The sequence below is a fragment of the Pseudopipra pipra genome, chromosome 4 (assembly GCF_036250125.1).
Source record: "Pseudopipra pipra isolate bDixPip1 chromosome 4, bDixPip1.hap1, whole genome shotgun sequence".
NCBI classification, from domain to species: domain Eukaryota; kingdom Metazoa; phylum Chordata; class Aves; order Passeriformes; family Pipridae; genus Pseudopipra; species Pseudopipra pipra.
The window spans coordinates 28,177,900-28,193,200 of NC_087552.1; the positions used below are offsets into that span (position 1 = coordinate 28,177,900).

Here is a 15,301-nt window from a genome sequence, read left to right on the forward strand (position 1 = left end):
ATCCAATGATTTGGTCATTGTGCTCCTAATCCTAGTAAGTGGAATGTTCCAGTTTTATATAAGTGCTTACAATTATCCTAGGCTGCGTCTGCAGAGAACGGGAAGGGGGGGTCTCACCAGTACCCTGACAGAAGCAAGTGTGTTGCAGAAGTGGGAAGTTTCAGGTAACTGTGGTGTCTGGGGAAGAAAAGTCACAGTGCAGTCTGAAGTGAGCAGAGTGGGGTAGTGCAGGCTCTTCATGACTGATGTTCCCTGGGTTTTCCCTCAGTGGCAGCATTTGGGACAAACGCCTGGGTCATCTAAAGAGCTCGCCTGCCACCTGCTCCAGCAGTGCAAAGAGGGTTGCTGTCCTGCAGTATTCCTCTGAAACTCAGGTGGGCTTCAGTGCATTTCAGTGCTTGGCTGCCCACCCAGGACACAGCAGTAGTGGTGTCACCTGCCTGTCTCCTCCTCCACTTGTCAGTGTCTGCACGTGCTCGCTGTTGGCAGGGGCAGAGCATTCAGTGACCAAGTCCCGTTTGTGGTCGCAAATGAATGTGTTGGCCACCTAGGCATAAGGTCTGGCTTTCAGCTGATTTTGAAAATAACAGCTGGTAAATCACTAGGATCTGATTGTTTAAAGGTATTCAGAAGACCTGGAGCCTCTTGTCCTTGCCACACCAAAATTCTGGATTTATATTTTTCTCTGTCTTGGAGGGATGTTTATTCACCTTGTGTTTTCTGCAGTTGCTGGGATAGGATGGTTCAATGTTGTTCATAGGATCTGCTGTGTTACTTTGTTGGAGAAATTTGATGAAGTGCAGAAAATGATTTGGATATTTTGATGTAAGTCTGTGGCACTGGCCATTATAGAACAGAAAGGATTCTCTCTGGCACTGACTCACAGCTATGGACATTTGCCTGAAGCAGTGCTGGACTGTCACATACATACTGGTGCAAAGTTATTTGCAGTTGGGCAAAGCATCATCTTGGCAAAAACCAGTAGTGTCTCTAAGAAAAAAAGGCACAGCTACTGTGTGAAGGAGGGCAAGTAAAAAGCTTTGTGGAGTCACGTATTTTTGAGGGTGTTTTCTTCTGTCAGCTGAAAATCTCTTTTGAGTCAAGCTTTTCTGAACAAAAGTTTAAATCTAGTAAAAATCAGTGAGTGAGGGGAAAAATTAAGTTATTAATTTGTTTTCCATGGGATTTGAACTATTTGCATCCATGAGAAAAGGGACGTTCTGCCTTAGCCCTCTAGCCGTGGTTGCGTAATAAACGTGGGAGGGGTTGGGTTTGGGGTGGGTTTGTAGCCTGGTTACCTCCGAAAATAAAGGTTTGGGGTTGGTTTAGGTTTCTAACTTTTTTTTTTTTTTTTAATGCAGAAGTTACATTTCTCCGCTCTCATCAGTCATGGATTGAAATACATTTTACACAAAGCTGAAAGCAGCTTGCTAAACCCTTGATGAGTTTTGCATGGTCAAACATATATATAGGGATACCTACAAATTGAAGAATGGACTTAAATAGAAGTTGTGATTTTCTATTGATCTGAGACAAGTGGGAAGGAAAAGCATTACTTGAGTTTATAAAGTGCCCCTCTGACACCAGTAATACTATCTGTTATTGGAGGATAAAAACAACCTGAGGTTTTGGATTTTATTTTCTTATACCAGTATAAATAAGTAATGTGTTAAGACATATTTTAACTGGCTTAGGAACTGGTTCCAGCTTTCTGGATTATTTGTATACTTCAATATTTAATTCCTTTTTTTATCTTTTTGTCTTTGTTTCATGAACGACAGTTTTGTAGAAAAAATACTTTTAGATTAATGATGTCTGCCTATAATTTTGACTTTTCTCTCAATTCCAGTTGCTGTAAAGTTAGTCAAATTTAAGAAGAGATGGAGACAATGTGATGGTACATAGAATGGACTGCACATATCAGAAAGTTGTGTTTTAATCAACAAGTATAAAATTTCTATGGTCTTCTTAGGTGCTACTCTACGTCTAGAATCCTGTCTGAATAAAAATAGTGATGCTATGCTTTTCTGAGACATTCAGCATTGCAAGCTGACTTCTGTGGAAGCTGCAAGATCTGAGGTGCTTTTGAAACTCTTGCCAAAGTGTCAGAGGAGGAAAGCAAAGATATCAGATTATCACTATGCTTTTATCTTTTGAGGCAGAACTGTGGTGCACTAGGGAAGTGGCTTTGTTGCCAAATGGATCATCATTCCCTTTAGATCTCTCCCACCTTGTTCCTGCCTAATCATCTTCTGACAAGAAAAATACTGTAATAATACAAGTACCCTGAGAGCTGTAAGAGTGAGTGTAGATCTGGGGTATTAAAGAAAATGTTTGCTGGTAGAACTGTGGCGTGATCGTGTGTAGTAATGATGACTACATGTTGTGACTGCACAAGTTTTATATAAAAATGTTCTTTTATATTCAAATGGCTGAAAGATGCGGAATGTCTGTTTTGGAGAGCTGAGGAGTGGGAGGGAATGCTCTATGAGTGTTTGACAGGTTAGGGAAGGGAGAGTTCTTCAGATATACTTCCTTTCTATAGGATGACTGTATACCTCAATAGTGCCTCTGTCACTGCATCCTTACTGCTGCTCGGAAGATACGGCTCTAGCCTGGGACCTGCTTGAACTGCCTGTGAACCACATACAACTGAAGAACTACTGGTTACTCATCCTTGTCACTTTTATACCCGGTATGAATACTAACCGGAGGCAAAAACTGTGTGAAGTGGGACTGATGGGAAACAGCTGGTTTCTGATACTGCACATGAACTCTCTGGGCAGGGATTTATTGCAGTTAATATTTATGCAGGATTTTTTGAAAGGTCTTTAGTTTGTTGTGCTGGTACCTCATCACTGAAGAGAAAACAACATGAGCTTCTGCTGTTTAGGTGTTTGAAAAATGCCCAGTAATTTTCTGCCCAGTAACATGCCTTGGAAAATTTGCCCAAAGTAAGCTTACAGGCATTGTGATTAGGAGAGGGAGGGTGTTCTGGCTTGTAAGGCATATTCAACAATCATTTTCTACCTACCAGGCTATTTTAGAAGTGTAGTGATTGAATTTTCTGAAAGTTATGCTTCACTTTAGAAAATACTGGAATGTGTTTTTCTTGTGTCTGTGTCAGCTTGAGAGCTTAAACAAAGAATTTTGAATAGGTCTTTAAAGATTTGAAGGGATGGGCTTTAGAGTAAACACATCCTGCTTTTTAAAGAAACTGACATTTGTGTCTTTGTGTCATACTGCAGTTTTTTGTGCTTTCTATGATGATGGGAATCAGTTCCAAACCAGGCTGATGATCAACTGAACTGAGTCAACTTTTGTTGAGATTTCCAAAGATTTTGTTGAGATTGCACAAGAGGTTTGAGGGAAAAAGTTTGGGAGCATGTGACAGTTAATCTCTTTAGCAGTAAGAATGAAGTTTAAGCACACTGTTGGAAATTTATTCAGTTCTGTGCTGCTCTTTGTTTTAAATAACAATCTCCTGCTTAGATTGGGAGCGTAAACTTCTTTCCACTTTAGTCCAATTAAATCATGCTTGGAAGCTGTCAGTGGTGGGGAGAACTCCGCCCTACCCCCCTTCTTTTAATTGTTCAATGAGTCTGTTGAATAATGAAAGAATTTGCCTGACAGGGTTGTAGTGTTTCCTCGTCTTGATGAATTATTGCAGAGGATAAACGACACACTTTTGTCGAAAATGCATTGGAATGACTCATCCAATTCCTCAGAAAGTGACAATGAAGCTCATTCAGCCTTTACACAGACTGAGCACAACATAGTTGCAGCTTACTTAATAACAGCAGGTATGAGCATTGGCAAATTGTTGTATAACTTTTTAAAATAGAACTTGTAGATCTGAATGCTCATTTTGTATAGTAACAGTGATTGTATTTCATTTTGTATTAGACAACTGTCTGATGGCTTTTCTCCATATTTACTGACAAGTTAGCAATCAGCTGCCTGACTGAAATATGCAGAAACATCTGAAGTGTGCAGAAACATCTAAGTTTTCTGCTCTATATTTGAAGGCAGTGTTGTGTCTCAAAAAGTATATTTTGTTGATATGTAATTATAGAAGAGAGTGAGAATTAATTTCTGCCAGCTTGCAAAAGAGATAAAAATAGGGCATAGCTGTCACATCTTGCATTTTTCTGCGATGTGCTCGAAGCTATCTTGAGATTTCTCCTGGGCCACATGTTCATAGTAATATATGTGTAGTCTGAGCATGTGAGCGGGTGTCTGTTAGGGGGATGTAAGGGGAAGGGTTGGAATGTGACTTAGAGGGAGGGAACTGGTCATTAATCAGAGAAGAGCAGACTCCAGTTGCAGCTGTATTTTTCACCAATGACACATGTTAGAAAAACACACTGTGACTTCAGTGGTCTTTGGCTAAATGATTACAGAATTATTTTTTCTTTTCCGCCTTGAAAACTTTCTCATTGTGTAACCACAACTGTTTCAATAGTGCTTTTCTGAAGCCTTGAGTGCTATAGCAATGAAATATCCACCTAACCAAAACCTGAAACCTACCGTGTTTAAAAATAGCCTTCTGTACCTTTGTTACAGCAAATCAAGGCAGTTTATCAATATTTTATTAATAGACTGTACCATAAATTTTCTATGTTATAGTTAGATTTTAAAATACTTAAAAATATTAATTTAAATTTATATGAAATAATATTGCTGATGGTCACATTTTATTTAGCATATCTGTCTGAAGTCGTGAGTATAAAATTGCTGTTCTGGTAAAGAGGATATTTTTGGATGCAAAGACAATAATTTATTTCAGGTCTTTAGAGAAATTTGTAGAACAGCTACATGTATCAGTAGACTTTTTTAAAGAAGCTGTAGAGATGGATAATGGTCAAATATTGGAAGGCTAAATATGCTCTGCAACACTGTCACACTATTTGCAGATATTGGAACTATTTGGATCTATCAGGTGCTGCAAATAAGTATGATACCTGTTATATTTTGATTAAAATGTATTGTATGTAAGAAGATGATATTTTCAGATAGTTTTGACCACTTGGTGTTAGGGATCAAATCTACCATAGGTGATCATAGAGTGTCAATGGAATTGGCCAGAATCAACCCAGCTCTTCTTTCTTAATCTTGCATGGTAATTAAATGTCTTAAAAAAAAAAAAAAGTTGGATTACTTTGTGGGTTTGGGTTGTTTTAATTTTTTTTCTTATTATAATTGGGGGAGTCTAGTAAATCTTTCACTTTGCTTTCTTATTGAGAAATGTTTTTGACAGTAAGGTCTATTACATATTTGCTTACCCCAGCAAATCTCACATCTGGAAAATTTAAGCTATGTTAATAAGCAGATGGCTAAAAATAAGAATGAAGTCCAGGTCCAGTTTTCATCATTATGCTACTTTTTAAAAGGTTTGAATGCCTCTCTTTTGTGTTCTAAGAAGGAGGTAATTGTTAAGTGTTGCATTCTACAGTGGTCAGTATGTAATTTTTGTGATGACGACAGGGATACCGGAAGCAATACTTCCTCATGGATATCTTTCTGCATATAGTGCTGAAATGCTCTGGTATAATTTAAAAATGCTAACTGGTAAATTCCATGTTAAAAGTGGACCTAACCTTCATTGTTTTGATGCTACTATGTAGCATTGCCAAGTCCAATGCTAAACCATGTCCCTAAGCACCACATCTACACATCTTTTAAATATCTCCAAGGGATGGTGACTCAACCACTTCCCTGGGCAGCCAATTCCAATGCTTGATAACCCTTTCAGTGGAGAAATTTTTCCTAATATCCAAAATAACTCTTCCTTGATGCAACTGGAGGCCATTTCCTCTCACCCTATCATTTGTTATTTGGGAGAAGAGATCAACCCCCACCTTGCTACGCCCTCCCTTCGGGTAGTTGTAGAGAGCAATAAGGTCCCCCCTGAGCCTCCTCTTCTCGAGGCTAAACACCCCCAGCTCCCTCAGCCACTCCTCATAAGACTTCTGCTCTGGTCCTTTCACCAGCTTCATGCCCTTCTAATGGGCACTGCTTAACTGTTGTGCAGAGAAACTTTGTTCAATTACTTGACCTGATTCTCAGAAGCACAGAAGAGAGCATTTCTTATATCTACATGTTTTTTCTCACTTTATTCAAGATGGAATCCATCCTCAGTCTTAAATTTTACTCCTCAAAAGAATTTTTTCCCTATTATTAATTTGTTTAAATGATGCTAACATTTTAAGTGAATATAGGCTTAGCAATTTCCACTTTTTCTTCCCTACTTTGGCTTGGTTTGATTCCTTCCCCCTCCTTAAAATTAAGACTGGACTCTGAATCACTAAATTTAAGTGTGTCTAGCAGGATCTTTCCTTCCCCCTGAGGATATGAGTTTACAGTCCTGTTGTATGTCTGATTTCATTCTTGATAGCTGTAATATCTGTTAAAGCGTGCCTCATAAGAAGCCTATACTATTTTATAAACTTGTAATTCCCTTTTGCTACCTCTCTCCCAAGAGATGACATACTATCTGTCAACAGAAGAGCTGACAGAACTGGCACTGTGAGTGTTTTTTCCTATGATGTTCATTTCAGATCAGATCCTCAGCTCCTTGTTTTTGTTAATTTTAGGAGCACATAGCATCACAGTGTCATTCCCGAAATATGTGGATATATGAATATGATAGCTGATGGCATCTGTGTGGCCAAAAGATGTTGGACCTTCAACAGGAGGCCTGCACTTGAGAACAGACATGCTTGGTACTTTTAAAAGAGATAGCCAAGAGTTAATTTTGCCTCATTTGATTTTAAAATTACTGAATCTGATGAGAGAATTTATTTAATATAGGAGATTGGTACTGATTAATAAAATGTTGCAGTGAATATGAGTTTTAGGTATAATAAAAAAGGTACCAATATGACTGTGAAAGAAGATGGATCTGCTTATGGAAGTCCACATTCAGTATGACAGCCGCTCACTCAAGCTCCTTACAGAATTATGCCTCAGATTGGTGATGATGAAAACTATAGTGTTTCAATACATAGGTGAAACTTTTAAGATAAAACCAAACCAAAACAAACAAGAAACTAAACCAAAACAAAAATTCAGAGAGGCATTGCCATGGATAATGTGTTATTAGACTTTTAGCAGTATAACATTCCACTATTCACGCAATTTAAGGTGCCCAGGCTATACAAATGTTTCTAAGTTTAGGATTTGCTTCAGTGCTACTGTAGCAGTTGTGCCAGTCTAGGGAATCTATGAACAACTTACAAATTCCTCTTACTATTTGCAAGTTATTTTTTTAATGTCTGTCTTTGCTTGAACATGTTTGAATTCTCATTGTGTTGATATGGGCTGTGAGTCTGTCTCTGCTGAGGTGCAAGGTGGAGTATTTAACCTTACCGTTTATTAAAGCTTGTATTAATATTGGGTTAATAAAAATTTAGAGGATGAGAATTTGCTCTGGATACCTCTAAAACAGGCTGGAGTCTGAAGATAATAAAACCACAACCATAAAGAAAAATGTTTTGTGGGAATGCCATGTAAACTACTCCAAGAGTCATGCAGTAGGATTTGGCTAGGAAAGGGGAATGACAGGAGAAAAGGAGGTTGTGGATGCTTTAATATAGGATCACCAGAATCAGAAAAAGCTTCCTGGTGCATGGAGTCCCAAAGAATGTCTTGGGCACCCTGAAGAGCATTACGTACAAGGCAAATTTCGGAGGGATGGAATGTGAAGGGAGGAGAATGTACATTTTAGCTTTAGTACTGTTTTAGTACTTTGTTACAACTCTTTGGCTCCTGGACATTTTTTGTGTTGCCTAAGAATAGATTTCAGACACAGTTTGAGTCAAGCCAGACCAAAAAGGTTTAAAAATACAGAGGTTAGTGAAGCAGAAGCAAGTTCAGTCCAGAGCTGGACTTTTCCCAGGGCTATGACACAGCCCTAGAGCTTGTCAGGTAGAGAAAACAACTCTGGTGCAGGCCCGGCCATGCCACTGTGACAGACTGTGCAGATCACCTAGACTGCTTGACAAAGCTTAGAAAATAAAATTTGCAGCAACCTGAGCCAACTCTCAGGCTGGCAAAGCTTTGGGACCTCATGAACAGAGAGAGGAGTTAGTCTGGCTAGAATAGTGATACCAAAGTCAAACCTTCTACATCCCTTTTGCCCAGGATTATTGTCTGAATGCTGGTGAAAACTACCTGCTGAGAATGGAAGACCTCAGATGTTGGCAGGGACCTCTTGCTAGATTAGGTGTATAATTTTTTTCCCCCAATTTTTTTTTGCCAATCACCAACTGTATTCTTTTTTATCATGGAAGTCAGCAATATGCTTGGTGGGCCAGAGTGTTTGAAGTGTAATCCCAGATGCATTTGAACTTCTGCTGTGGTTTTTGTCATTGTATCGAAAGTCCCAAATTTGGCAAATGCTCCACTGTTGGCACTTAATGAATCCAAGTGAAAGCTGCTTAATTGGAAAAGCTTTTCTCTCCTTTTCAGGTGTCTATCCTCCTTGCAAAATTGCACTTGACTGACTTGCTTGTTTGGGACTTATATATTACAATAGGCTGCATTTTCTTCTGCATGTGTATTACTGGCTGCTGTGTATCTTTTGTAAAGTTTCCCTTTTTCTGTTTTTGCAGGAGTGATAAGCATTTTCAGTAACATTGTTGTGTTAGGCATCTTTGTTAAGTACAAAGAGCTTCGGACAGCAACCAATGCAATTATTATCAACTTGGCTTTTACTGACATTGGTGTTAGTAGCATTGGTTACCCCATGTCTGCTGCCTCAGACCTGCATGGAAGCTGGAAATTTGGATATACTGGATGCCAGGTATTGCAATTCAGTGAGAGAAAAAATTTGAGCACTTTAAAGCGAACTGACAAATAAGTAGTAGCTCTACTTAGTGTTAGCTCATTTAAGAGGTAAAATGGAGATGCAGAATTTGAGTGTAGACCTGAAGTCGATGTTCTGTAATGTCAACAGTTTCTGGAGACAGTGTTTCATATGAATTTCACTTTAAATTTATAATCTGTAAACATTAAAGTAGGGACTTTGTAGTCCCTACTTTAATCTCAAGTAGAGATTTTAAATTAGCTTTAAGAAGGCTTACAAACTCAATCCCAAAATGAAGATGGTTATAGAAGCACATGCACATTTGATGACTTACTTGACAGTTAAAAGACTTTGAATGTAGCTAATGTTTCAATGATGATCTTAACAGATCTAATGAGTTCTCCTTGGAAATACATGTTCTTTTGGACAGGACTATTAGGATATCCAAAATGAAGGCCTGCAAGGCTATTAGTCTCCATTAAAGACTTATCCTGGTTTTAATAGCCATCTGCTTTTAAGAATAGACTGACTGGAAAAATCATACTTTCATAGCAGAGAGATGATGCCCTTCACTCACTGTGTACTGGGATTTAAATTTACATTATTGATAGGCTGTTTGGCTTAAGTATCCAGGAAGATGGGTAGTAATGTGAAGGCATATGCTGAAAATATGTCTCAAGGCAAACATTAGCAAGACTATACATTTTGGATGTTTATAACAATCTGACATCACTTGCCTCAGGAGACAGTTGCTTCAAGCTCAAAATTCAGTCACTGTTTGACAGGAAACTTCACTTTCTACATATTTGGATCTGGACTGACTTGTAGTGTGTTCATGTTGATGTGAATTCTCACTGCCAGTGCTTTGAGAGTTAAGATCACTTGAAGCACAACTCATGTCAACCTAAACCAAATGAATCCTGTGATCTGAGATCCCTGAATGTCATGTGATCCTATTATAACTGCTGGTTGCATGTGGTCTGGCTCAGGGCTCTGTATTTCTGGAGTGCCAGTGGTAACATAGCCTTCCCTGTTATCCTTCCTGGTCAGGCTTCCCATGGGATGATGGGGCAGATGCATATAGAGCATGCTGGAATTGAAGCATGTGTCACTCTGCAATAGATCTGACACACGTAAAAATGGGGGTAAGGGGGTAAATCAGTGTGCCATATCTGTGAAATAAGTGTAGTTATACAACAGATAAAAGAGTAATAATTCAGAACCTCACATTTGCTAAAGCTGTAACTCTTTTTGGTGAACGAAAACCTTTTTGGGTTTCCTTAACATATATTGAAAACACAAAGTGAACACTTCCAAACTCTGAATCTCAAAATTTACTTATTGAAGTATGGTGCTTCTTTGATTTTGAGACTTCTGCCTTTGGGATTTCTGATATGCACACAAGCAGGTTGCTTTTGAATGCAGGTTTACTTTTTAATGGGCCAGCTTTGAATTACCTGCATAGAATTAATTCCTTCAGGACGCTGCTTATGGAAGAGAGCTCTGGCTGAATGTGATGTGTTGTAGTAGCTTTGATTCAGTACACAAATTTGTGCTTTTACCTTTGAAAGATTTCTCAGGAAGGATTTTCTTGTTTGTTTGTTTTAATTCCAGATCTATGCTGCCTTAAATATCTTTTTTGGGATGGCGAGTATTGGTTTGCTCACTGTTGTTGCAGTTGACCGTTATCTGACAATCTGCAGGCCTGATATAGGTACTGTACTTATAGTCAAAAATCATTTGCTGTTGAGCTTCTAAGAAATAAAAGTCTGATTTTATTTTATTTTATTATTTTCTCATGAATGACTCCATAGTCAGTGCTGGGCATAATTTGAACCTACAGCACTTAGTTAAGTAAGTTATCTAGTTGGCGTGGATGGTACTGCTTGTCAAAACAAAAAATTCACAATTAGGCTGTTATTCTGCTTATAAGTTATATTTTCATGGCTGTTTGCAGTCTTTAGAGGGCCACATCCTCACACAGAAGCACAAGAAAAGCCTCTAGCTTTGGGAGGTTTTGACCTCTGTCAAGCTGATATGTGCCTTTACTATTTCGTTAACACCACAGGGGGTGTTTTTCTCTCCTCTGCCACAGCTGTATTGTAACAGTTAATTCCTGCCTCTGCAATCTTCTAAGGATGTACTTGAATGCACTGTTGCATAATAAGCTTTTTGGCATGGGGTCAGGATCAGGTATTGCCTGTATGCTGAGAGTTGGAATGGGTAATGGTATTTAAGTGGCTTTAAAGGCTGGAAAAATTGAGATGTCAGTCAGCAGTGTGAAACAGGTATGCTACAGTGTTTGGGAGTGTAAACCTTTGAAAGGGTCATTATTAACCCATTATGTGCTTACTGGAAGCCACTTATCAGTCTAGTTTGACATTGGAAAGAAGCAATAGATGACAACTGTTTGTGATTGTATGTGCTTGGCCACAGGAAGAAGAATGACTACCCGTAGCTATACAGCTCTAATCCTTGCTGCTTGGATAAATGCAGTCTTTTGGGCTTCCATGCCTATTCTAGGCTGGGCTAGCTACGCTCCCGATCCAACTGGAGCAACGTGCACAGTAAATTGGAGGAAAAATGATGTGTAAGACTCCCCTTCACTCTTTCTTTTAACTTTGCTGTTTTATTGAAGTCTAAGATTATTTAATTCACCACTATATGAGCATAACTTCTTTCTAAAGTATGAAGCCTAATTTTTAAAAATAATTTAAAACAATGAAATAACATAGAGCAAGTCTAGAAAAAAAAAGAAACCATAACAATTGAGCCATGCTTCATAACTGCAAGACTTGTAGTTGATAATAAAAACTAAAGACGAATTTCCTTATTATTTAAAAGCTTATTATAAAATTTCTTAATCAAAGCAAAATACCAAATTCTTTAGCAACTTTTCCTGGATGGCTATTTGTAAGTTACTCTGTTTTGTTTTTCTGTCTTATCAGGTCCTTTGTTTCCTACACAATGAGTGTAATTGCTGTTAATTTTGTTGTGCCCTTAACAGTCATGTTTTACTGTTATTACAATGTTTCCCGGACAATGAAACAATATGCCAGCAGTAACTGCCTGGAGAGCATTAACATAGATTGGTCTGACCAAGTAGATGTGACAAAGGTAAATGACTGGGGGGGTTTCTTTAAACGTGTTCTTTTGTGTTAAAGTCTTAGGGGCAAAGGAACAGTGCAGCCTTTTAAGCATTTCTGTTTCCTACGTTCTCCTTTTTCTTTCATACTAAATAACTGAAATTGAGCCTTGGTGTAAACTCTTGGCTTGACTTTTAACATTAGAGTCTTTACTTTTGGTCTAATACTCTTTCCAGATGAATAGCTACTTTAAAGGCTGCGAACATTGTGAATTTTTCTTGCCTGTGCCCTCTTGCCATTCCTCAGAAATATACCTCAGAGGTGCCCTAGAAGAATTTTTACTCTCTGTACCTGCAGAGTCCTTAAGCTTTCTGCTAGGTTCCCAGGTGTATTTGGTCTGAAAAGGATTGGTCAACTCTGATTTGAACTAGGAATGAAAGTGCATTTCTAGCATTCAAGCTGTGTGATTCCAATCCCTTGTTCTTTTCAGTCTAGTGAGCTTATCTCTTTCTTATGTAAACAGAAGCAAATGTGAGTTATGACATGAAATTAGGTATCCTGCCTGGAAGGTGGACATTCTTTTAATGTACAAGAGTCCTTGAGAAATCTTGAAGTTCACTAGCTCCTTTGATTTTGTGTAAAGATGTGATTGATGGTTGGGCATGATGAAAAAGTGAGAGAGAATTGGACAGAAGAGTGTGTACCTATGTTTTTGAGTTCCTTATCAATGCAAACTTAACATTCTTTAGAAAACTTTATTATTGCTAAATTCTGAAAATAGTATTTTTACCTAAAAAGAATAAATTGAGCATTTTGCTTTTATGAAGAATTTTCAGAAAGCTTGAAACTGAGGATTCAGTTAAAAATTTAGGCTCATGTTTGTGAAGAAAATATATTTTTCTGGGTTTGCATTTGAAGACACAAAGTTATGTTTAAAAAGAAAAAAAGATTGAAGCTATGGAGCTAAGCAGTATCCTTCTGTATATTTGGACTGCTTGCTTTTCACAAATTAGCATCTTCTAAGCTTTCTGTGCACCAAACTTCTAAATAAAAGTGTTATTTCTAACATTATTGTCAATGGGTATTGCATTTCTATTTAAATAGGAATCTTCTGTGAGAGAGTCACTGCTTATTTGTTGGTTATTCTCTAGAACAGCTCATACAAACTAGCTGTTTACTTCTTGTTTCTCATTTTGTTCATCACCAAAAGGCTGAATAAACAGCACTAGGGAATCCGGTAGGTAAAGAGAGCCCTGCAGTTTTGTTTGGTTTTCTACTGGTTTGTTTTGTCCTCTTGATTTGAGCTTTCCATTCCAGTTTCCATTATTGATTCATGTCCATAACAAAAGCCAGAAAAGTCTGTCTCAGTTGATACTACGGTGGTCTCCTCCACTACCGCAGTTTGTTGCTGTTCAGGTTTAGCTGTGGCATGTTGTGTTCTGGTGTGTGAGCCCCACCATGCCCAGATTGTTCCCTCTGACAGACAGGCAGAGAATATCAGATATCTCCTCAGTATGATACTTGAACATGGCTATAATTCTTCATTAAATCAAGCAGACACTTCTGGGTTCCTTCAGTATAGGTCCTAGAATATTTACTTTCTTTTATTTCACTGTACCATAGTTAAGCCATATGAAATGTTTTTATTAACAGCCTAATTAAACATATGGCTTAGATTTTTCTCTCTGTTCATATTTATTGTTTGTAATAGCATCCCTGAGTGTCCTGCTATGGGGGTCATAATTCATGTGTGAAGTTGTCTCTGGTCATCTAAACTCCTGATGGAGAGATTTAACATAATCAGTAGCGCTGACTTTGAAGGAAGATTGTACCTAATGAAATGACAGTATGCCAGATACATGGCAGTGAAGTGTGCTATTAAATCCCCTACTATTAAAGTGAGATTTCATTGTAACCTGTCAAAATGTGTCAGGTGTGCTTATTCATATATTATTTCATTCAGGATAGATCTGTTTTCACACAACTGCATGTGCTTTTGTTATGAAGTTATGAGGTCTTCATCTTGAGGTAATACTGGTTATATGTCTGTTCCTCTTGTTTTACAGATGTCTGTTGTGATGATTGTAATGTTCTTGATGGCATGGTCTCCATATTCTATTGTGTGTTTGTGGTCTTCCTTTGGAGACCCAAAGAAAATTTCTCCTGCAATGGCCATAATAGCTCCTCTTTTTGCAAAATCTTCCACATTCTATAATCCCTGTATTTATGTCATTGCAAACAAAAAGTAAGTGTTCCTGTAGTACCAGTCTATTTCATGATTTTAGCATATCATCTGACTATAGAAGGATCACCTGTAAAATATGACAAATGATTAGTGAAGAGCAAAGGGTAAGCCACTGTTAATTTACCAAAGATGACCTTTTGGACAGGAAAGTCTAAAATAAATTGTTTTGATCATCCTCAGAACGTACTGAATTAATAAAATATTTTTGAGAAAACATTAACATAGCTTTTATAAGAGTTTTGAAAGTCCCTTTGTCTTTTCTCAAGAGGATGCATTATGGAATTTGGGTTGCATCAGTAGTAGACTGGTTTTAATGACTGTGGCCAAAATGTGTGTGGCTTAGTGACTCGTTACTTACCAAATCAAACTACTTGTTTGATTTGGAATGTATCACATTCTCAGTTATTAGGATGGATTGACCCTTTTCATTAAATTAAATAGGTTAAGCCTATTGCAATTTGAGCAAGCATAACACATGCTCTAATCAAGCCAGTGCCTCTGACTGAGGAGTGGGTTTTGCAAAGAGGCATCCTTCCTTCCTCTGCTACCAACCTTCAAGCAGAGCCTGTGATCTCTGTCTGGGTGAACTTACCTGATCCTGCTGAATCAATGAAAAAACATCTGGGTTTCTTCCCTTTCTATAAGTTCATCTTTGTTGTGGATGTACCCTCTCCTGGGATAAGCAAAAGCTGCTGTGATCCCTGTTGTAGAAGAAACACTGAAATTAATTGTATATTCCTGTACATGGAAGTGAAAAAGACCCAGATCCTTTTGAATTCCAAATGCACATCTTTTATTAAGTGAGTTTGAAAACTATTGTAATAATTAAGGCTATCTTACACAGCTTTTCTTTGCATTTTGTTCTCCAGCTAATGATATTTCTGTTTTTCCTTTCTTGTCCTTTGCAGGTTTCGGAGGGCGATCCTGGCAATGGTGCGATGTCAGACAAGACAAGAGATAACTATAAACAATGCTTTGCCCATGAGTGTATCTCAAAGTGCATTGACATCATAGAACTCCTGTCATTTGCCTGCATAAATTACGTGGAAAGGAGTGAAATCTGGGTTAAAGCTAATTAATCTTTTGGAATAATAATCTGTCCCAGCCAGCTGTTTTTTGTTAGTCACAGTAATCCTTTTAGATAAGTTAAGAAGACAGAAA

At 38.0% G+C, this 15,301-nt stretch overlaps 1 protein-coding gene across 1 annotated transcript; it reads left to right on the forward strand.

Annotated features, from left to right (window-relative positions):
• The first annotated feature begins 62 nt into the window (after positions 1–62).
• On the forward strand, positions 63–15,283 carry RRH (retinal pigment epithelium-derived rhodopsin homolog). The gene is made up of 7 exons (XM_064652091.1): positions 63–3,803; positions 8,616–8,806; positions 10,424–10,523; positions 11,246–11,399; positions 11,758–11,926; positions 13,962–14,140; positions 15,049–15,283. The coding sequence occupies exons 1-7, from the start codon at positions 3,698–3,700 to the stop codon at positions 15,152–15,154; spliced, it is 1,005 nt and encodes a 334-aa protein (XP_064508161.1). The 5' UTR covers positions 63–3,697; the 3' UTR covers positions 15,155–15,283.
• The last annotated feature ends 18 nt before the right edge of the window (positions 15,284–15,301 follow it).

Bases quoted from the DNA above. Each gene is read 5' to 3' on its own strand.
- RRH (XM_064652091.1), top strand. From the start codon at position 3,698: ATGCATTGGAATGACTCATCCAATTCCTCAGAAAGTGACAATGAAGCT. The intron at 11,927-13,961 runs GTAAATGACTGG...CTTGTTTTACAG, and splicing joins ACCAAGTAGATGTGACAAAG to ATGTCTGTTGTGATGATTGT. The intron at 14,141-15,048 runs GTAAGTGTTCCT...TGTCCTTTGCAG, and splicing joins TATGTCATTGCAAACAAAAA to GTTTCGGAGGGCGATCCTGG.